The sequence below is a fragment of the Anas acuta genome, chromosome 17 (genome assembly GCF_963932015.1).
Source record: "Anas acuta chromosome 17, bAnaAcu1.1, whole genome shotgun sequence".
Taxonomy (NCBI): domain Eukaryota; kingdom Metazoa; phylum Chordata; class Aves; order Anseriformes; family Anatidae; genus Anas; species Anas acuta.
This window is the reverse complement of record NC_088995.1, coordinates 12,608,901-12,629,279: the sequence shown is the minus strand read 5'-3', so window position 1 is coordinate 12,629,279 and position 20,379 is coordinate 12,608,901. Positions and strand designations below refer to the sequence as shown.

General features: G+C 38.7%; 2 protein-coding genes and 1 non-coding gene across 36 annotated transcripts in view; all 3 read left to right on the top strand.

Annotated features, from left to right (window-relative positions):
- The first annotated feature begins 1,256 nt into the window (after positions 1 to 1,256).
- LOC137841376 (E1A-binding protein p400-like) lies at positions 1,257 to 13,824 on the top strand. 17 transcript variants are annotated; one of them, XM_068654224.1, is made up of 18 exons: positions 1,257 to 1,371; positions 1,472 to 1,635; positions 4,602 to 4,897; positions 5,504 to 5,706; positions 5,866 to 6,038; positions 7,034 to 7,230; positions 7,520 to 7,631; positions 7,866 to 8,018; positions 8,784 to 8,867; positions 9,261 to 9,389; positions 9,832 to 9,876; positions 9,985 to 10,138; positions 10,652 to 10,887; positions 11,053 to 11,223; positions 11,690 to 11,826; positions 12,310 to 12,385; positions 12,890 to 13,009; positions 13,527 to 13,824. In XM_068654224.1, exons 3-18 carry the CDS (start codon positions 4,647 to 4,649, stop codon positions 13,653 to 13,655), a joined length of 2,370 nt encoding a protein of 789 aa, XP_068510325.1. In that variant the 5' UTR covers positions 1,257 to 1,371; positions 1,472 to 1,635; positions 4,602 to 4,646; the 3' UTR covers positions 13,656 to 13,824. The 17 variants fall into 17 exon arrangements, 14 of the variants coding, with proteins under 14 accessions (XP_068510325.1, XP_068510323.1, XP_068510322.1 ...); XM_068654216.1 differs by lacking the exons at positions 1,257 to 1,371; positions 1,472 to 1,635 and adding exons at positions 3,111 to 3,779; positions 4,091 to 4,146 and having other exon boundaries at positions 10,652 to 10,773; XM_068654215.1 differs by lacking the exons at positions 1,257 to 1,371; positions 1,472 to 1,635 and adding exons at positions 3,111 to 3,779; positions 4,091 to 4,146.
- On the top strand, positions 6,418 to 6,555 carry LOC137841528 (small nucleolar RNA SNORA49). Its single transcript, XR_011088646.1, has one exon. It is a non-coding gene; the product is annotated as a small nucleolar RNA SNORA49 (small nucleolar RNA).
- EP400 (E1A binding protein p400) overlaps positions 13,601 to 20,379 on the top strand; it is a 49,198-nt gene continuing 42,419 nt past the window's right edge. For 14 of the 18 annotated variants that reach the window (XR_011088591.1, XM_068654213.1, XM_068654204.1 and 11 more), the window contains exons 1-3: positions 13,601 to 13,720; positions 16,082 to 17,458; positions 19,599 to 19,709. Coding sequence is in view for 17 of the 18 variants with exons in the window: in XM_068654213.1 (XP_068510314.1) it covers positions 16,136 to 17,458; positions 19,599 to 19,709 (1,434 nt within the window). In the remaining variant the exon portion in view is untranslated. Of the gene's footprint in view, positions 13,721 to 14,711; positions 14,856 to 16,081; positions 17,459 to 19,598; positions 19,710 to 20,379 lie in introns of those variants that run through there. The other 4 variants (XM_068654206.1, XM_068654210.1, XM_068654205.1 and 1 more) reach the window with 2 other exon arrangements.

The following is a 20,379-nucleotide window of genomic DNA, read 5'->3' as shown; positions in this document are numbered from 1 at the left end:
TTTGATGATTTAAAGTGGTATTTACTTGGGCATTAAAAAACATGGCCTTAATATTGACAACATGTATTTGTATATTATTTCACGCCACTTTCATTTGAAGTTATGGGTATTTAAGAAATGCAGGTTTATAATAATGTGAGTTTTCAAACCAGAATGTATTATATAAATTATTAAAAGTTTGTGTGGATGTGAGGGAAGCTGGAGGAATGGAAGACTGCATTTTTAAAGTCATACTACAGTAAGTTCAATAAATTGGTTTTGTCAGGTTTATTTAGAAAAACAATTTAAATGCGCAGAAAAACCTAAGCTCCTAGAAAGCACTTTTTAAAACATAATTATATTTTCATTTTAAATAACAGAACTCAAGAATGTCTTAGAAGTGGGCACTTTGTCAGTGTTCTCCATATTCTGATGCAGCTCCTACGGGTGTGTAATCATCCTGATCTGATAAATCCCCGGCTTCCCAGCTCTTCCTTTGTGCTAGAGACACTGGAGTTTAGAACTGCTTCTCTAGTGCTGAGTGCATTAAAACGGGATCTTTGGAAGGTACGTAGGGAAGTAACTCTCTTGTGTTTGATTTAATTTGACTGGGAGAGCAGGTGGTTTAAGAGTACAACGTATTACAAGTCAGGTTCCAATACATTTCAAAATCTGTGAATTGATAATTCTTTTACTTCTTAGAAGGAACCATGATGATTATAAATAGTACCTGCTGACTTCATGGTAGTACTGAATTTAGTAGGTAAACTGGGTACTTGCTGTCCTTATCACAGAAGGTCAGACTATTTTGCAACGTTTTCCATTTTCTGATTTTGCTTAAAGTTTCCAGTTAATCTAAAATATTGGATCTTGGAATTGAGGAAAAAGTGCCATTCTTGTCCTGTCCTCAGGAGCAGCAAGGGCATAATTAAGTTCTAAAGATGAGAAGCTGTCTCATTCCACAGTTTGGTTGTAAGCATAGTCAGTTGAAGTTACATCGCAAGAGATTTCATCCTTTTTTTTTTTTTCTTTATTTTTTTTCCCTGGGAAATTCGAATAGTTATTTAATCGAGCCTGTTGGAAAACTATTTTGGGGTGGGAGGAGGGTGTCAGAGGCTTGTGGAGGAAGTAGGGTTAATGTATCAAGGTAGGAATGGATGAGACTGAAATCTCAGTTCTACGAAGACAAATGTTTTGATTACAAGCATTGGATTAACTGCAGAACTTGTAATCTGAGTGTGCTGTCCTGTTGTTAACTCTCGGTAACATGAGCATAATACTCTATTTTCATGGTAGAGGTTGCTGAAACCTTTTAAAGTAACTGCAGCTGCTCTCTGCAAAATCACGTGATACTTGACTCTTCTAAGTTTTCATTTACTTCTGGCTTCAACTGTGAGCTTTTTAACCATCGGATAATGTGGAATATTATTACTACTTTTTATAGCTGCACTTGAATAGTAGTAGAATATTTCTTTATTTTGTTTTTCTTAAGCACACAGACCTGTCTCTCTTTGATGTGACTGGGATGGAAGACAAAATGACTCGCTATGAAGAACAAATGCTGCCAAAACTGAAAGTAACTAGGAAGCTTATTGAAGAGATCTACTGTTCTCCTTCATCACCAAGACTCAAGCCAGTGAAACTCAAACCGAATAGGTATGCAGTGTTCTAGTGATTTTTAAGTACTGGGTGAAAATGAATAATATTTGTGAGCGCTGAGAGGGTACATTCAGATGCATTTGTTTGTCTTGCTATTTTGTTTCCAAACTGATTGCTGATAGGACTCTATACGAGTCTTCTGAGGGAAAGCAAACTGCCTTTTACCACTTGATAGTTTCTCTCAGTTATGAAGGCTTGCTTGTGATCCTTCTTGCCAAACTAAGAAGCGCAACAGACTTCAAGTCTGTTGAACATTTTAAGTGTTTCTGCTGTAGAGAGTTTCCTAAGCATAATAATTAAATCTTCTCTTCCTAATTCATTTTAACACTAAGATGCACTTGCAATGCACTTAAATATTTTTTTTCTTTTTCTTTCTATGGGTGGAAAAGAGGCTTGCTGATGAATTTTGACCTTTCGTTTATTCTATTGAACATACTTTCTGAAAATCAATTGGGAGAGTCATTTTTCAGTCTTGGACTTCAGTAACCATACTCTGCTTTTATCAGAGTAATGTATTGTACAGTGTTTACCTAAACATTGCTCTGACTTACTCTACAGCAGAATTATATTAGGTCCAAGACAGCTTGTGTAACACATGGCTGCAGCAGGTGACAAGGAGAAGATCCTGCACTAGTTCTATTAGGCCAGAATGAAGCTTTGTCAGTTAATGAAATCTAAGAGTTGGGAGAGATTTTAAAAAAAGTTAAACAGAAACAGATCTCATTCTTTTGCTGTTTAGACACCTCTAGTTTCCCTGAAGTTGTGTATATGAAACAATTACCGGGAAGTCAGCTGTTAAAATTTCAGTGTGTTTTTAAAACCAGACTCTATGAATAATCTGTAGACATTCAAGATGCATGGAAGTAGAGATCTGCTTTTTGTCCTTACATTGCACCCAGCCACAATTAAGATTTTGCTTTGTTAAGAAGTTTGACTTTTATTAGCATCTTTGGGGGAGGTTTTTTGCTGTTTCCAAACTCCAAAGATGATAAAGGTATTTGGGAGATCTGTGACGCTTGTATTCCTTCACATAATCTTTCAGAGATGGCTGGAGCCTCAGAGCATTCAGCACACCTTACATTTAATAGTATATTGTGTTTTCTCTGCATGCTCTAAGTCCACAAGAGAAGCAAAATCTCTCCTGCTGTATGCTCTGCAGCTCTTCTAGGTGAGATTACTGATTAAAACCAACTATTTGTTTTTTAACTTAATTTGTGTATTAGGATGAAGGAACTAACAACTTCCTCAGGTATGATTTTTATATGTGTAGTAAGATGGATTTGTTAATTTTTAGGTTATTTACACCAGTGCAGTATGGACAAAAACCCGAAGGCAGGACTCGAGTCTTCACAAGGTCTCAATTGCAGCAGACAGAGGACACAGCAACGGTTATGGCAGACCACCATGAGGAAATAAAAAGACTACAACCTCTTGCCATGTTTTCAGAATTTCAACATAGGAAAGGTGTGCAGTACATATTATAAAGCGTTGCTTTCTGACTTTCTCATGTAATTAAATATTTTTATATTGTTGAAAGTTGAAGGAGAAATAAGGTTGTACTGTTCTAAGAGCTTTTTACATTGCTAAAAATGAACAGTGAAGGAGAAAAATCTCTTATCCTGTGGTTGCTTTCTCCAATAACTTTGCATAAAATATACCTGTGCAGACTCCTGAAGCCCTCACAAGGTTTGTACATTATCAATTCATACAAATATACATGTGAAATACCAGTCAAACAGTTAGCATCTAGGAAATTATCCTCACTGAGAGAAGAACATTTCACATGTAGTTTAAGAACAAACAGAGAGACCTAGTCTGTTCGCATTTAAGTGCAACCCAGGAGTCATGTCTGGAGAAAAATTCCTCTTCGCTGGAAATATGGCACATAATAAGTGTAAGGTAAGCGTGCAAAGCTTCTAGTTCACAGTGAGGAAATTATTTTTAAACTTTGCACCTTTTTTGTCTTTTTGTCTTAACAACCAGCAAGGTAGTACTTGGCCCAATGGCTTCCACTACTGGAGCACAAGAGCGAATTGATCAGCCAGAGAAACCTGTAACATTACAGTTTAGAGGGAAAACTTTTACTTTGTCTTACAGTCAATTCTGTCTGCTTGTTGGTAGACAGTCTTTGAAGCAACAAGGTGTGACATTGTGCAGTACACTTTTATTTTTTAAACAGTAAATCTGTTCCTTGACTTTAAGTTTGTTTCTTTCTAGAAGAGTATGGAGCTTCATCGAAGCTCATTGATCAGCTTGAGCTGTTTTTTTTTGTTTTTTTTTTTTAATCATTTTTGAATTATTCAGAAATGGAAACCATGGAAGCTAGAATATCCTAATATTGTAATGTCATGTCTGTGAAATTAAATGAAATTATTTTTCTTCACTAAAATATTTTTCTTGTCTTGCTGCTTTCCTGGAAAAATGAATTTATTAATTCATTTAATTATAACAGTGGATGACTCAAGCACCAAATCTAAATTGATATCTACACGCTGGTGTCCAACTCAGGTATTATGGTAACTCTTTATATGATAGAGTACTTACTTGATTACAATGTAACATATACAAGATTCATGTGTGGTTATCTGTTCACTGAAATAGATGAAGCTTTATTTATTTATTTATTTTAAGTATGCAGCATCCACTAGTCTCTTCTACCTGTCATAGCAGGCTCTTCAATGGTGTTTTGAAATGCCATTATATTTTTTCTGGTAGGCATAGAGTAGGAATGCAGTTTTATTTTCTATTAAATACCAAACTTTATGTTTTTGATGCAAGGACAGATATTATTCAAATCACTTTTTTTTTCTTTGTTTGCTTCTCCTTTCATTTCAATTCAAAGAACACTCACATTAACTAAATTATCTTATTTTCATCTTTCTTCTGCACAGATTTCTTCCATCTGGTCAAAATATGTTCACAAAAAAAATATTTATTTATTTATTTATTTATTATTTTTAAAGGGTACCACAGAAGAAAAGAGACAACTAAAGGAACACCTGGACAAAATGTATTTGGGGAATGAGCGTCGTTGTTCCCGAACGCCCTTGTATGGCAGAGACTTGTTAGAAATTTGTTCATGGATCAATGAAAGAAAAAATTCTCAGCAGTATCCTGCCAGGATTAACAAATGGGGCTGGTCTGGCTTTACAAATTGCTTTCCGTATTCAAGTACTTTGGAGATTCTAAAGGATCCCCTGCAAGAACTCATTCTGACATTAAAGCACCAAAAGATTGCCCTGAGGGATATTGTTACTAGGTAATTGAGACAAATGCATCTGCAGTCTTTGCACAAATTTTAATGGGTGTATGCTACCATCCAACACCATCCAAAATAGCATTTAACAGTTTGTTTAGTTGTTTAACATAAATATCCAAAAAAGAGGAGTGTGTTGCCTTGTTTTATTCTTACTGCAGGCTAAATTCATTTATGGTGAATCAACTTTGCATCCCTAATCTATAATTTCAGATCATCCTAAGATTTTAAAACTCTTAATAGTTCCATTGCAATTGTTTTCAGTTATATAGCAATTCTCTATTTTCAAGCATGACATATCTTGTTTTTTGTTGTTTTGTTTTGTTTGTTTGTTTTTGTTATGAATTATTGCCAAAAATATGGGAGTAATAAGTTAGAGGGAGGCTTGTCTTGGTAACTGTAGGGGTAGTGGTAATTTCTGTATGTCTTCTGATCTTGAGTGTTTTTATGTTTACCTGGTTTTAATATAAAACTTCCATCTACTGATTTACTTTCAACCACCTTTAGCCAAGTCCTTTATGCTTCCACGGAGACATCTGCATTCTTACTGTTTTTAAGAAGTTAAAATGTTAAAAAATTAATATATTAAAGTTTGCTTTTCTTGTTTAGAGGCCTCTGTGTGTTGCCAGCTGTAGTTGTTGCTCCTCCATGTTTGAATGTAGCAAATCCTCCTTATTCATATATCCATGAAATGAAGGCCTTCAAGTTTAATCTGAAGGAACAACTACTGCCCTTCTTCCATCCAGTGCAGCAGATAGCAAGGCCTCATTTTATACAGTTTCCAGACCCCCTACTGGTGCAACTTGATTCAGGTATTTAAAAAAAACAAACAAAAAAAACAACAAACAACATACACACACACAAAACCACCTTTTACGACTGTGCAAATACAGTTTCTGTAATTGCTAAATGCTGCCTGCAGAACCTTCAAGTTCTTATTTCATTTTCATTTCATTGCCTTATTTCAACAGGCAAGATGGAAGCTCTAGCCATTTTGCTTCAGAAGTTGAAAGGAAAAGGGCATCGTGTATTGATTTTGACACAGATGATTCCAATGCTTGATATACTGGAGCTTTTCTTAGACTTCCATTTTCTCACATACATAAGAGTTGATAAGACTGATGCTCACAGTTGGCATTATCTGGTAAGAGAACCTCTTACTCAAGTTAATAGTGAATAGATGCTCATAGTGGGAGGGAAAATGCTTAAATGTCATTTAACATATTCAAAGAATTTATTTGCATAAGTTCATTAGTTATTTGTGTAAAATATATGTGTATCTGTAGCACAAAATATGTAATTATGTGCAAAATACGGCACTCATATTACTATTTGATGAAGCATTCAGCGTGTTTCTGAGAGATGTGCCATAAGTTGTCCTATATATAAATATGAGTAATTTGTGCTTGAAATACAGATGTTTTATTTCACAATAGTGTTTAGAATAATTGCTTTTACTTTTTGTGTCTGTAGGTATCTACATTACCAACACTTCAAGCTTAACTCCTGTTTTTATGTTGGTACTTCCTCAGCCTTACTCCAGGGGCTTTTGTTTCTGTAGAGTGCCCTGGCATTGCCTGAGGATAAACTCAAAGTGTGCTCGTTTCCCTCCCCAGTAAGATTTTCAGTATCCTTTGGGGCCTACTGTTTGAGCAAACATTAGTGATATAAAAAAGTTATTAATTTGATTTCAGATTGCCTTATTACGTTTTCTGTCAAATGCACTATAAAACATAAAGGAGTACTTTGGTTTAAAGCAACACAAGTCAGCACAGAGAAAGGGATTCAATTTAGTCAACAGACAAGAAAAATGAAGCATGCACAGAATGTAATAACCCAGTCAGGTGTGCTTAGTCATGGGACAAAAATATGACTACTGTCATTACTGTCATAGATCTGTAGATTTTATCAGGTTGAATGCACCATAAATTGGTATTTTTAATACTACATAAATTAATTTTGAACTGTGTAAATTTGTAACGTGGACTCAGATATTTTAAGCTTGCCAACATTTTAAGTTATGTTTAGGAATTAATCAGAAAGCAGTTTTTCTGATCTCATTTTTTGAAAAAGTTTGTTCAGAGATTTATGCTTTATTAATGTGAATTTGTAATTAGGTTGTTTGTCTCTGCATTTTAGGAATCCATAAAAAGCTTCAACCAAGACAAGAGATTCTTCTGTGCTATTGTTTCTTCCCGCACTCCTTCTACAGGTGTCAGCCACGTAGATGTGGACACTGTTGTGTTTTATGATATTGATTTAGATCAACAGACGGATACAAAGGCTAAAGAGTGGTGTGATAGAATTGCAAGAGGCAGAGATATTCACATATACAGGTGACTTTTACACTGACAAATAGATGCTTTAAAATGAAAAATACACCAATGATGTTTCTAGGGGAAACCAGGATTTTTGTCTGAGGTTAACGTTGTCATCTAAATAATCTGATCTCTCTGTGAAACTAAAAATGAATATAAAGTTTTCTACAGAAATACCTGGTGATCTCTCAACTGGCGTTGTTGCTCACTGTGGTAGCTGAGGAACCCTAGAAATACAACAGTTGAGTTTCAGGAAGTTTCACTGTGTTCTAGGGAACAGTATTTAATAAATTTCTTTGTTTTACAGGCTTGTAAGTGGTAATTCTGTAGAAGAGAGGCTGTTGAAAAAAGGTATTAAACATCTGATTCAAGAAGTGGCTACTCAGGGAGATGATTGTTCAGTAGGATGTTTAACTCAGGTACTTAAATATTGAGAATATGAAGGGTTCTTTGACAATAGGTTAAAAAAAAAAGTGCTTTACTATATCAGAGTCAGAATGTTAAACTATTTAAAAACTATTTTTGTTGTTTTAATCAAATGAAATCACATTTCCTGCAGCAAAAGGTTTCAAATGTGTCAGTAATATGACTCGTTTTAAAACTGAGTTTTAAGATGATTAAAAAATCTTCTGGCATGATACATGTTTCATTAGGTTCTTTGTACTGAGTGTGGAAAAGAGAATTCCAAAAAGTTTACAGAAGAGACACAATCTGAGATAAGAGATTACATAGATACAGAGTTGTACAATTCAAGAAATACCATGGCTCCTTTGCAGTTAGAAGAGCTGGCTAGCTTTGTGGATCAGGTATGATGATTTCTCTGGATTACAAAAAACTTTAGAGATATTCAGTATTTACTATCCTGTGCAACAAGCCATTTCCATTTGGCTTTCATAAAGTACTGATTTCCACTTCACTTACATGAAACTATTCTTTGCAAACAGAAATATTGAAACAATCCTGGGAGGTTCTCAGAGCTTGTTAGCAGATCTGTTCACATACAGAAACACTGAAGTCACTGAATGTTCTCTTGAAGATTGTGACTTGAATTTGACTAAATTGTATCTTGTGATATAAGCTTGTCTTACGGTCCTATGCTTTGCTGGATGTTTGTGCTTTTCTTAGAGGCCTTGGGTCAGTTTCTTTTAATCCACAAAATGACTATTCTTAGCATTTGCTAAGTTCTGTTGGATTCCAATTTGTTTCCTTTTTTTTTTTTTTTGGCTACTAGTGCAAAACCCAAGTAACAGCTTGCTTATTAACAAGCTGTCAAGAGTCTGCAGACTAACTTGGATGGGTTTCTTTCTTTTTTTCAGTTAGCAAAATGGTGGGCAATATTTGGAGCCTACTCTCAGTGATCCTGCTGGAATGTCAAGGGACCAGAATGCTAAAGTTTGGTCCTTGGGTCTCTTTTCTACCTTAATCAGAGTGCCAGTGTTTGCAACTGAAATAAAGACATTATTTTTGTTTCTTGTAGTTGTTTGTTTGCTTTTAAATCACTGGTTATTTATATGTGTTTCTGATTCTAAAGCTAAATAACTAGCAGCTTGACAAAATGTTTTTCTGAATAGCTTACACCAATTGAAAAATATGCATTGAATTTCTTGGAATCGTCTCATACTATGAATGATCAAAAAAGCAAGAAAATCAGCAAGGTAAGGGTCTATATTTCATTTCTGGAGTAATTAATAAAAACAAAAAATAAATTTATAAAACGAGAAACCCCCAACATTTGCCAGATTTTCTTTCCTTTTTTGTTTTTTTTGTTTTTGTTTAGGAGCACTGAAATTTTGCTTGAAATGATTGTGCTCTAAAAACACATTGATTCCTAACTAACAGGTAGACATATTTCACTTTCTCTTTAATGGCATAAGCCCTTGCCCATGAGTGAAAATGCAGTTTAACTAACTTTGCCATCACTTCTAGCCTATAGAAAGTGAATTTATGATGTAGTTACCAGGCTCAAATCTGTAGCAATTCATAGCTGTTAGCATTTTTATTGTGAAAAGCTGTAATATTTTAAAGTGTATAAATTTTGTTCCCAAAAGGAGTTAAAAACTGCAAACATAAAATGGGAATACCAGCGTGCCAAGGAGCTGAAAAAGGCAAAAGAAAAAACTCAGCAGGCAGTGAAAGAAGAACTCTTAACCTATACCAGGCAGGATGCTTATAACATGGTAACACCAAGGGATCTGCAAGTCCCAGCTTTTCAGAAAATTTGCATATTGCAACTATGAACTTTGTGTATTTAAGGATGTCTGTAAAATTCCTATTGTACTCATCTTGTACTCCTGCACAAAAAAATATTGTTCTTTTGAACATGAAGCTGTCACTCTGTGGACAGCAGTAATTCTGTAGAGTGTAGTTGATCGCAATTCCAAGACAACCTCCTACCAATCCACAGTCCTCCTATGAAAACAGCTGTTGTATATCAAGATGATATTAACTGAAGGAGTAGACTGAGCAAAATATGTTGCCTTTTGAAAATTAAGATTTCTTAATTATTTTTTCTAATGGATTTTTTTTATTATAGTTACTGCAAACATGCTTATGTTTATAAATGCTAGGTTCTGTGGTGAATGATGCATTGGGGTATCAAACATTCTTTTTCTCATACAGGAATTTGTCTATGAAAGACCAGATGGACAAGTAGAAATGATGCCTGTTAAGTCAACAACTCCTATTTCATCTGAAGGAAACCTTACATAAAAACACTTTAATGGCAAACTGTGATATTTCTTTTTTACTATTATTATTAATTTTGTTTTTAAGATTTGGACTCCCCCTGTTGTACCGGAGAATCACAATGATGTCTACACTGATTCTGTTATGTGTCTGATGTACAGTAGTACCCCAATGCCAGAGTCTAAGCTTCCACCTCCGTTTGTCAGGAAGGCACGTAAGCGGCAGAGAACAGATCTGCCTTGTAAGTTGGATTTGGAATTGCATTGGAAGGTGCAATAACATTTTTGTGGGAAATGATATGAAACCTCGTTTTGCAAGAATACCTTCACATTTGTATTTTAAAATTTAGGCATGCATGTATGTTATTTCTGTTAAGCTTGACATTGCTTAGACAAAACAGTAGAATATAGTGAGAGCAGAGGGACTGTGGTTTGAAAACTTGTTATTGTCCTTATAAGTTAGAAATACAGGTGAATGAAATGAGCATGAGCAAAGCAATGATGCTCTGTGTCCTTTCAATGTTATTTATTTTTTTTTAAGCTTATTTCCTTACTGAAGTGAGAAGCTATTTAAAAATGATTTATCAAGTCACATACAATACTAGTAGGCCATAGATTGAAGGTACTTGCATTCAGAAAATTATTTTGAAAGTCTTATCATTAGTCAGATCATTTGTAGCAGTCAGATTTCTGTCATGATCTTTTTGCATGAAGTTCCCTTCTTACTGGAAACTGTACTTTGTCTTGTCAATTAGCTTCAGGTGAAAGAAAGAAGCATTGCGGTAGAAGGATTCCTCCACCTTCACTTTTTGATCAAGTGACTCCAGGAACATTGAAAGCACGACAAAAGAGCAAAGCTCAGAAGGCCCACTTCTTGGTAAAACAGCAAATGTATTTTGCAAGACCTTTGTCAGCTCACATCAAGTCAGCTGCTGGCACTTGGCAAGATAGTCCTGCATGGCTAATTAGTGAAAATGTGGCACTGTTAAAAGTAAGAATGTCTTCAGAACAGAACTTCATTGATTTAGAAAATAATGTTATCTTGAAGCTTGTTACAGCTTCTGTGGATCTTGATTAACATGTGTTTATACATATTTGTATGCTCAAGAAAAGCATTTAATTGAAGCATGACACTAGCTTTCTCTCTCTCCACTAGGCGGTGAAAGAGTTGCTGGCACTTCCTTTAAACCTTGCTATCCTGTCGCCCGCACAGACAGTGAACTGGGACTTTGTCAGCAATGTTGTTAACTCTTGTAATTATGTTTATCGCTCCCCAGAACAATGCCAAAATCATTACATAAAAACATTTGTAGGTGCACAAGGAAAGGTGAGTTTCAATTGAAGTTTGCATTACATTATGATGCAAACCTGTAACCTACCTGTTGCAGGCTTTTTGTTGTTTTTTTTTTTTGTTTGTTTATTCCTTATTGCTGTTAGTGGACTATGCCAGTGTTTAATAGGCAGAATCATAACTATATTTAATTTTTTATACAAATAAATACTAATAAATATCTTCTCTGTCAGTATGGCTGCTATAGGATGTATTTTTTATGGTTTCCTTACATTTAAAAATATTAGTTTTCCCATTGCTGTATGAATGCTATGACCTTGAATGTATCACTTTCCACTCCAGTATATTACAAATAAGAAGACAGTGAAGCTATTTATTTTAGCTTTTATTTAAGTGATAGGATATGAATTGTCTTCAGTCATTAATATTGTAAACTGTTTTTTTGAGGGAGAGCATTTGTGACTATTTTGGTACCTACATCTTCAATTTCTACTTGTTCCAGAATATAAATGGTTATCCTCTTCGTGCTAGACAAGCCTATTCTAAAGACAAGAATTCTGAGCGTACTCAAATCTATATGAATCATTTTGAGATGATGACAATGACTGCTAGAAAAAGAAGTTTCTCAAATAGGTTTCTGTAAGTTTACTTCTACCATCAATTATATTTTTCCCAGATTTAACATTTAATCACATTGGTGGCTTGATTGGTGATTTTTTTTTTTGTTTCATCTTAAGCATAAATGTATTTCACGGTGGCATTTCTCTTGTCAGAGATGCTGTGATGACAATCAGCCTTGAGTTAAAGCAGTGCATTTAGTGTCAAAGATCAAATCTGCATTTTACTGATGTAAAGAAAAGCTTCTAGTACTGCTTTGTGTGATATACCAGGAAAGTCAGCCCAGGCTTTCCTTAACTGTGTTCTTAGGTCCAACAATATAGCTATCACGTTTCTAGGTAGAGAACTGGCTGGAGTTCCCTGCTAATCCCCAATTCCCCAGTTTTGTCAAATCTTAGTCAGAGTTCTGTTCCAGACTTTTAAAATTCCTTGTCTTAAAATGTCACGAATATTAAAACAGTTGCACAAAATTCAGTTAGTGTAAGTTATTTTATTTACTTTCAGTGTATACAACTATGACAAGCTATTTATGTCTGAAGTTGTTTCCAGCTCAGCTGAGCCTATGACGACAATGGAAAAGGTCTGTTCGGTTTTTACAGGTTTTATTCCATTCTGTTTATTCTTTTCAATGTATTTTAAAAATTCTTTTAAGTTTCAAATGTTTCTAATAACTTTTTTTTTTTTTTTTAAATATAAAAACAATTGCAAAAGCTGGAAAGGAGGGAAAATTATAAGGGTTTTTGAAAGGCTGAAAATTGTTCAATATGGGATTTGACTGCCTAATCTGCTCTGTCAGTGCCTCAAAGCTATCACTTGTCTGTTCCAGATCTGTTCTCTTACACTTTGGTATTTTAGCAATGTCAGAAACCGGCAATTGTGTTACATATATTTTTTTTTTGTCAGGTCAGAATTTTCTGTCACAGTTATTGGTATAGATAATTAGGAATTCATTTCAGCATAAATCTTCACATGACTTCATGGTAACAGCCATGTTCTACTCAAGCCATGCTCTACACAAAGCTAAAACAATTAAAGAGGATTATTGAGTTAGCTTCCTCTCGTTCCCCTGCTTCTGTTGTCATAGGCATTGCTTGAAGGTCTATTAGCTCCACAGCTGCAGGAGTGGCAGCCTCCTCAGAAGCAAGATGAGGGACAAACAGTGGAGCAAGTCCAAACTCAGAGTCAACCACAGTGGGGAGCACAGGTGAGAGACAAAACCATGAATGGCATGTGGTATGTGAATTCAGTTCACTCCTGAAGTTGCATGCAGAGACACATGTTCTTCTCAGCTAAATGATTCTGTAATTCATGTGCACTTATGGCATCTGTTTTGAGTTCAGTGAGGCTTCCTGTGGGACTCTCAACAAATCTGGAGAACTGGGATGCTGAGTAACGAGAGCATTTGGTATTATCTGAGCTGAGGTCATTGGAGATGGACTTAAGTGTAAATTAAAATTACAGTCTTGTTCAAGAATAAAAGAACACTTCGAAGAACAAGTATAGACAAGTTCCTTCTTAAAGATACAAGGTTTTGGGTTTCATCCCACAGTGGATTTATGCTTATGAAGAAGGCATTCCATACACAGAGTGGAACAAATGTCTGACGGTACTAATTCTATTGACTAATTTTTTTGACTGAAGTCTTTGCATCCTCTTCTGTGGTCACTTTGGAACATTTGTAAACATAAAAAATACAATAGTTTGTTTTATGATACTTACAGGCCTCAGGAAGTATGCTCACTCCAGCCACAGCTACATTGCAGCAGATGTCCACAGAACCCGCTGTTGCAGCACAGCCGAACCCGTGGCTCCCTGTCAGTTTTTTCAAGCAGAAGCACTCGACAGCATGAGTTGTGACTCTGTCTGATGACAACTGTACACATGCAGATACTTTTGATGATTCAGTTTATGTTAGGTAATCTTCTACTTTTTAGTTTTTACTTTACAGTCTGCTATTGAAAATAAAGTCCTCAAGTCCTTAGCATTTTAAATCGGCAATAAATGAAAATGATGGGAGAATAGTCTATCATTAAGTCCTTTACTCTTCAGAAACAGTGTATCTCCAGATGCTGTATTTAAGTGTAGTTCATTTTAATTACGCACAAATATGATGGTATTTAAAATTACATTTTCTGCAACTTCTTTTCAATTTTATCTTAAACATGTACATGTTCTATACCTCTAGGTAGTAACAACTATTCTTCTAAAAATTAGATTTAGTTGCAAAAAGTTCCAGGAATGAAGTCCTGATCATCAGGTTACAGTGATTTCTTTGGCACAGACGAAATCAATACAGAAGTTATCCTGAGGGTAGGCAGCGGGTACCCGTCTCCCCCTGAAAAATGTACAGCCTGGATTCCAGCACATGTGGCATCGTTACTAGCTGATGTTAAAAGTAGTAAATGTATTTCTGTTATGTAATTGACAGCAGTTGTTCTTTATCAGGTGGAATTTTTGCTTTAATATTTTTCTTTACATTTTAGCAAAGCATTCCCTTCATTCTCAGGCACTGGAGTGGTTGCTCAGGGGGTGGCGGTGTCACCGCTTGTGGGGCTGTGGAAGGGGAGGTTGGATGTGGTGCTGGTGGGACGCTGGGTGTGCCAGGTGATCCTGAAGCTCTTTTCCAGTATTTTATCGTAACCACGCTACCCAGGGGGATTTTTTTCTTTCTCCCTTGTGTTTCTCTTCACATCCTCGTAGGGCTTTATGCCCATAATAGAGGCGAGCAGAGTCTAGTCAGTTTTGTGACCAGGCTCTAGCCAGCCAGGTGAGAGACAAGCTTTTATGGGTGATTTTGCCACGAGCCCTACACCGCCGGCAGCACCCCCCGGGCCAGCCCCGAGCCCTCGCCTCACGCCCCCCAGGCCCCGGCCCGGCCCCGCCACAACCCCAACCCGGAGCCAGGCGCAGGGCGCATGCGCGGGCGGGCGGCGCAGTCTCCGTGCGCTGCGGGGCGGCGGCGCATGCGCGGAGCGGCGCGGTTTGGCTCCTGCCGGCGCTGGTAGCGGCCGCCGCTCCGGCCCCCCCCCCCGCTTCCTGCCCGGGGCCCGGTAAGTGCGGCCGGGGCTGGGGGCGGCCGGGCCGGGCCCCGCTCCCCTCCCCTCCCCTCCGCCTGGCCCTGGGCCCCGTCCCGGGGTGTTTGGAGAGGGCCGGGCCTGGGGGGCGCCGGGCGGGCGGCGCGGGGCCGTGCGGGGAGCCCCCTCCCGCCGCGCGGCGCACAAAGGCGGCCCCGAGGCCCCTCAGGGGCGGCGCGGTGCCCCCGAGCGGGGCGCGGGGAGGCGGCGGCAGCGCTCGGATCTTAATTGCCTCGCGCCGGGCTAATTAAATAACGGGCTGCCGGGGCCGCGGCGGGAGGGGCGGGTTTGGGGCCCCCCGGCTGTCCCGGGGCAGGGCCGGGGCCGCCCGGTGGCAGCGCCGCGGCCGTGTCGGGTCCGGAGCGCCGAAGGGGGAACGAGAGGGAACGAGAGAGGGAACGGGAGAGCTCTGGGGCAAACAAAACAAACCGAGAAACAGCAGCGAGTTTCCTTCTGCCTCCCGCTGCTCGCGCTGCGCGGCTCCCAGCGCCGATTCTGCCTGTCAGTGCGCGTCGCTGGAAATTTTGTTTTGAACTTCAAAACCAGAATGTTCTCAGGCTTCTGGAAAGCTTGGCTCAATAAAATTGAAAACAAAATGCACGTTTGCATTGATTTTAATCTCTGTAAGCAGTTGGTGTTCGGGAGGAAAGTGAAGGCGGAGTAAAATATTAGGCGTGATACTTTCATTTGTTAGGGAGACTTCTCATGACACGTTTCTTGTCCAGGGACTAGAACAATAGAGCCAAATGGTCTATACCCTCTTTTGTCATATTTGTAGTTATCATTGATTGAATGTACTTTAGGTTATGAGGACATAGTACTGTGTTAAAAGCATTGAAACATTAGGAGTAAAAAAAAAAAAAGCAGGTATTTTTGATACTGGAGACAGTTTATTCTGAAGTTTTGAAGAAAGGGGAAGACTTTTTTTAAGTTAGTTGTTCCTCTGGTTTAAGAGGAACACATCACTTCTAAACTATTCAATAGCACTTTGTCAGCTAGAATAACGTATGAGATATTTAAGTGAGTTTGTGGTAATGAGGATTTTGAATAAATTGACTGATAACATAAAACATCTAAGTAACTACAAAGGCAGGATAACTGAGTTCTTACTGTAAAGTATTCTTCCAAATAGTTACTAAATAGGTAAATACAGTTTTGTAACTGAAACTTACTTGAATTTCTGTTTTTATGTATTCCTTTAGCATATAGTGTAAAAAAACCAACAACCCTCGGACCGCCAACATCTGACAGTGAGAATGCACCATGGCAATGGTCCTCAGAATGCCCAGCGCCAGCTCCAGAGGTCCAGGTCCTTCACAGGCAGTGAGGGAGAAGAGCAACAGGCAAACTTACCCCAGTCCCCTGCAGCTTCTTTTGCACCTTCTGCAAGTCCATCTGCGCCCCAGTCCCCCAGTTACCAAATCCAGCAGTTTATAATGAGTAGGAGTCCGGTAGCTGGTCAGAACGTGAACATCACGCTGCAAAACGTCGGACCAGTGGCTTCAGGAAACCAGCAGATAACGCTCACCCCACTGCCAATTCCAAACCCGACATCGCCGAGTTTTCAGTTCAGCCCGCAGCAGAGACGGTTTGAGCATGGATCCCCGTCGTATATTCAAGTTACGTCCCCGCTGCCGCAGCAGGTTCAGTCTCAGAGCCCCACGCAGCCCAGCCCCGTGCCCGTGCAGACGCTACCAAACGTCCGGGCTGGCACTCCAGGCCCCGGCTTGGGTATGTGCAGCCAGAGCCCTACCAGGGGCTTTGTGGATGCTAGCGTGCTCGTGAGACAAATCAGCTTGAGCCCTTCAAATGGCGGACACTTTGTGTATCAGGAAGGGCCGGGAATTGCACAAATTGCTCAAGGAGCTGCAGCTCAAGTACAACTTCCATCTTCTGGCACGCCTGCGACAGTCCGGGAGCGCAGGCTTTCCCAACCTCACTCGCAGTCTGGCGGCACCATCCATCATCTTGGTCCTCAAAGTCCTGTAGCGAGCGGAGCGAATATGCAGTCTTTGACTAGCCCGGGCCACATCACGACAACGAGCTTGCCACCCCAAATTAGCAATATTATCCAAGGGCAGCTTATGCAACAGCAGCAGCAAGTGCTTCAGGGACAGCAGCTGAGCAGACCCATTGGGTATGACAGGACTTCTGGGGGTTTAATAGCAGGAGTTGGAGGACCGAGTGCATTTGGAATGACATCGCCACCGCCTCCCACAAGTCCTTCCCGGGCCACGGTACCGCAGGGGCTGTCAAGTCTTCCTCTTGCTCCTACAGTTAATACGGCCGTGAAAAAACAACCCAAAAAACTGGAGGAGATACCTCCGGCCAACCAAGAGACTGCTCAAATGAGAAAGCAGTGCTTGGACCATCACCACAAGCAAATGGAAATTCTTAAGGAAACTTTTAAGGAATGTTTGATTGAACTGTTTTTTCTGCAACATCTGCAAGGGAATATGATGGACTTCTTAGCTTTTAAGAAGAAGCACTGTGTTCCCCTGCAAGCGTACCTGAGGCAAAATGACTTGGATCTGGAGGAGGAAGAAGAGGAAGAACAATCTGAGGTCATCAACGATGAGGTAAGAAATCTGTTTTTTAATGTTTTGGGATAAAAGAGTAGATGTGGCACCTGAATTGTGAAGTATTAGATAATGTGACAGTACACGAAAAATCATTTTTACTTGATGAAGTACAGCAATTTTGTTTATAAGTGGTTGGTCTGAGAGAGCACCGTGCTGCTAGGTGGTATGATTCGACAGGCTGGTTTGAGCAGGCCATCAGATGCTCATACCTAAAAGCAAAGAGCAGAGAGGTGACGGGAACTTTTGCTGTCCCAGTTAGTATGTAAGGCAATGCACAAAGACAGCATTGCTATGGAAGCTGGTTCAAGCTATCAGAATGAACACGTATCATAGATTAAATTTCACTTACTAGACTTACACAAACATACGAGTAAGCAAAGCCTCGTAAGAGGTTAACCTTTATTTGGCTCTCGTGACTTCTAAGTAGAGACGTTACTGAAGTTCAGTGTTGCTGTGCCCAGCAGAAAACCCTGAAGTAATCTAATTAGTCAGAGCACGTGAATTGTAATGTGTATGGGTCTGTAGTAATGAATTACTTTACAGAGGCTGTCTTGGAGCTTTGTGCACGTATTGCAGTCAGAAAGATACCAAAAAAATTGTACTTACAACCTGGATGTTAACAAGCTAACTTTGTTACATTTACGCAGAGGTTCAAAATAATTTCGATTCACCATTTATTAACGGCAAATGATATGAATTAAGTTTGCCTCAAAGAGATGCTGTGCAACTTTCCCTGGGTGTTTGTACCCATTTGTGTAGATGTTGACCTGCAGCACAGCCTTCGGGTGCTGGAGCAGTGCCTCTCAGTTACATGGCAAGTGGTTGTGACAGTGCTGATACAAGTGATGGCACTGCATAAACAAATACCTTTTGAAGTTTGTAAAAACACATATGGGTGTGTAGTTGCCAGTTTGTATAAAGAAAAACCAAAACTGATTATGTAAATAGACTCACGCTACTCTGAAATATCTATTAGAAATCAGTGTCTTCAGAGAAAATTGATGATGCTTTTAGATATGAATAGCTAGTGATGAAATCTTTAGCTGGAATTCATGGGAAATTTTAACAGTATAACAGTAAAAGTTTAATTTGTTAATTGTCTTGTAGTTAAATTTCTTGGCCAGGAAAAATACCTGTTTGTATGTACTAGTTACTGATAATTTGGAAGGAATCATTTCTACATATAGTAAAGTAAAAGCTAGCCTGTTGTTGTTATTTATTGATAATGGTATTCAATAATTTTTCACTTGGTTTGTATTTTGTCAAATTGTTTAGGTGTTCTTGTTGGGTTGTGTGCTTTTCAGCTGAAATACCAGGTATTTTTAACTACTGTATGCCAGTTTTGAGAGATTTTTAGTGGGTGTAAATTGTACAAGTTCATTGAAATCAGTGGCACTGCTACAATTTACATCACGCTCAGTCTTTCGGGTTTGGAGGTTGCTGTACTTCACTGCCTTGTTGTGATGGATCATCTGGTGTTTGTGGAAGCCTCTTGTCAGTCTAACTGCTGGCGAATTTTGCAAGCTGCAACAGCAAAAGTCCGAGTGTTTTCTGAAAGTGTTTTGTGAATCCTTCTGAAAGTTTAAGACATCTTTTGAGTATGTTCTTTCTTTGTATTTTTTTGTCTTCTCTTTTATTTCCCCTTCCCCTTCTTTATCACTTCCTGCTAAAGCAACGCACTCCATCCCCTGCCTGGAAAGGTTGATCCCTTTGGGAATTCAGGGGGAGAGCGAATGGTGGCTGTGCTCATTGCTTAACTGAATGTCGGAGCTCTCTTAAGTTCGAACTGTCTGTCATGCTGGTTTGTTGTCCGTTAGGAGCAGCAATCCTTAAATTCAAAGCACACTTCTGTGTAAACTGGATTTAAGAAAAGTGGTGAGAGGCCACTGTAAGAAGAGAGGGCCGTGCTCTGCTCTGCTACTGCAAGTCAGACAGAACTCGCAAGCGGCCGGTGGTGCAGCCAAGCCGCGCTGATGGTCGCCTGGTTATAATCCCCTCTTCAGCGAGGCACCATCAGTACAAAAGGTTGTTGTTGAACAAGTCAAAAAAAAAAAAAGAAAAAAGAAAAAGAAGAAAAAAAGTTTTAAAAAGAAAATGATTCTCCCTTCTTTTTTTTTTCCCAAAATATTTCTCTCAGGTAAAGGTTGTGACAGGAAAGGATGGGCAGACTGGTACTCCTGTCGCTATAGCAACCCAGCTTCCTCCAAATGTTTCTGCTGCTTTTTCATCCCAGCAGCAACCATTTCAGGTACTTTTCAATGGTTCTAAAATGTAGTTTCATCCCAGATTTTTTTTCTTCATTCAGATTTGGTATTTCTTAGATGAATTAGAATTTTCCCTAGAGCCCATCCCTTATCATCTAAACAAAGCAAAACGAAAACCTTTACAGTCTTCAAATGCATCAATATTTCTGAAGCTTTGAGGAAGTTAAATCTTTGTCTCCAGGTTGCTGGCTTATTTCATTAACTTTCAGCTTGAATGTTTGCACTTTGGTTTGTTTGTCTTTTGTTTCCCTAATGCATTTGGTTCATTTGTGCATTCTGCGTAGTGAAATATGGGTTCTTTTGTCTGTGGCATTGTAACTGTGGATTTCTTCTAAATTTCTGTTCTTTTTTTTTTTTTTCTTTTTTTTTCTTTGTGTATTAAAGGTTTTGAGTGTGGCTACAGAAGGCTTTGGTTCGACCTTCTGTGAAATGTGTAAAATAATGATAAAAACCTCTGACAAAATTTTATCAAAAACTAACCCCTTTCCATTAGCTCTACCGTAAATATTGGGAAGAAGAAACCGAAGTGCTTACCTTCATTATACAGACGGTCTTTTACGTTGTGTTTACATGAAGGAACACTGAGCAAAGTGGAGGAATAAACATAATAGCAAAAAAACATGGATTGATGGTGTTGCAACTTTTAAATTCAGG

Coding starts and splice junctions, on each gene's coding strand:
- LOC137841376 (XM_068654215.1), top strand. CDS start 3,641: ATGGCTTCCACTACTGGAGCACAAGAGCGAATTGATCAGCCAGAGAAA. Junction 6,039..7,033: donor CTCACAGTTGGCATTATCTG/GTAAGAGAACCT, acceptor TCTGCATTTTAG/GAATCCATAAAAAGCTTCAA. Junction 10,888..11,052: donor AAAATGTGGCACTGTTAAAA/GTAAGAATGTCT, acceptor TCTCTCCACTAG/GCGGTGAAAGAGTTGCTGGC.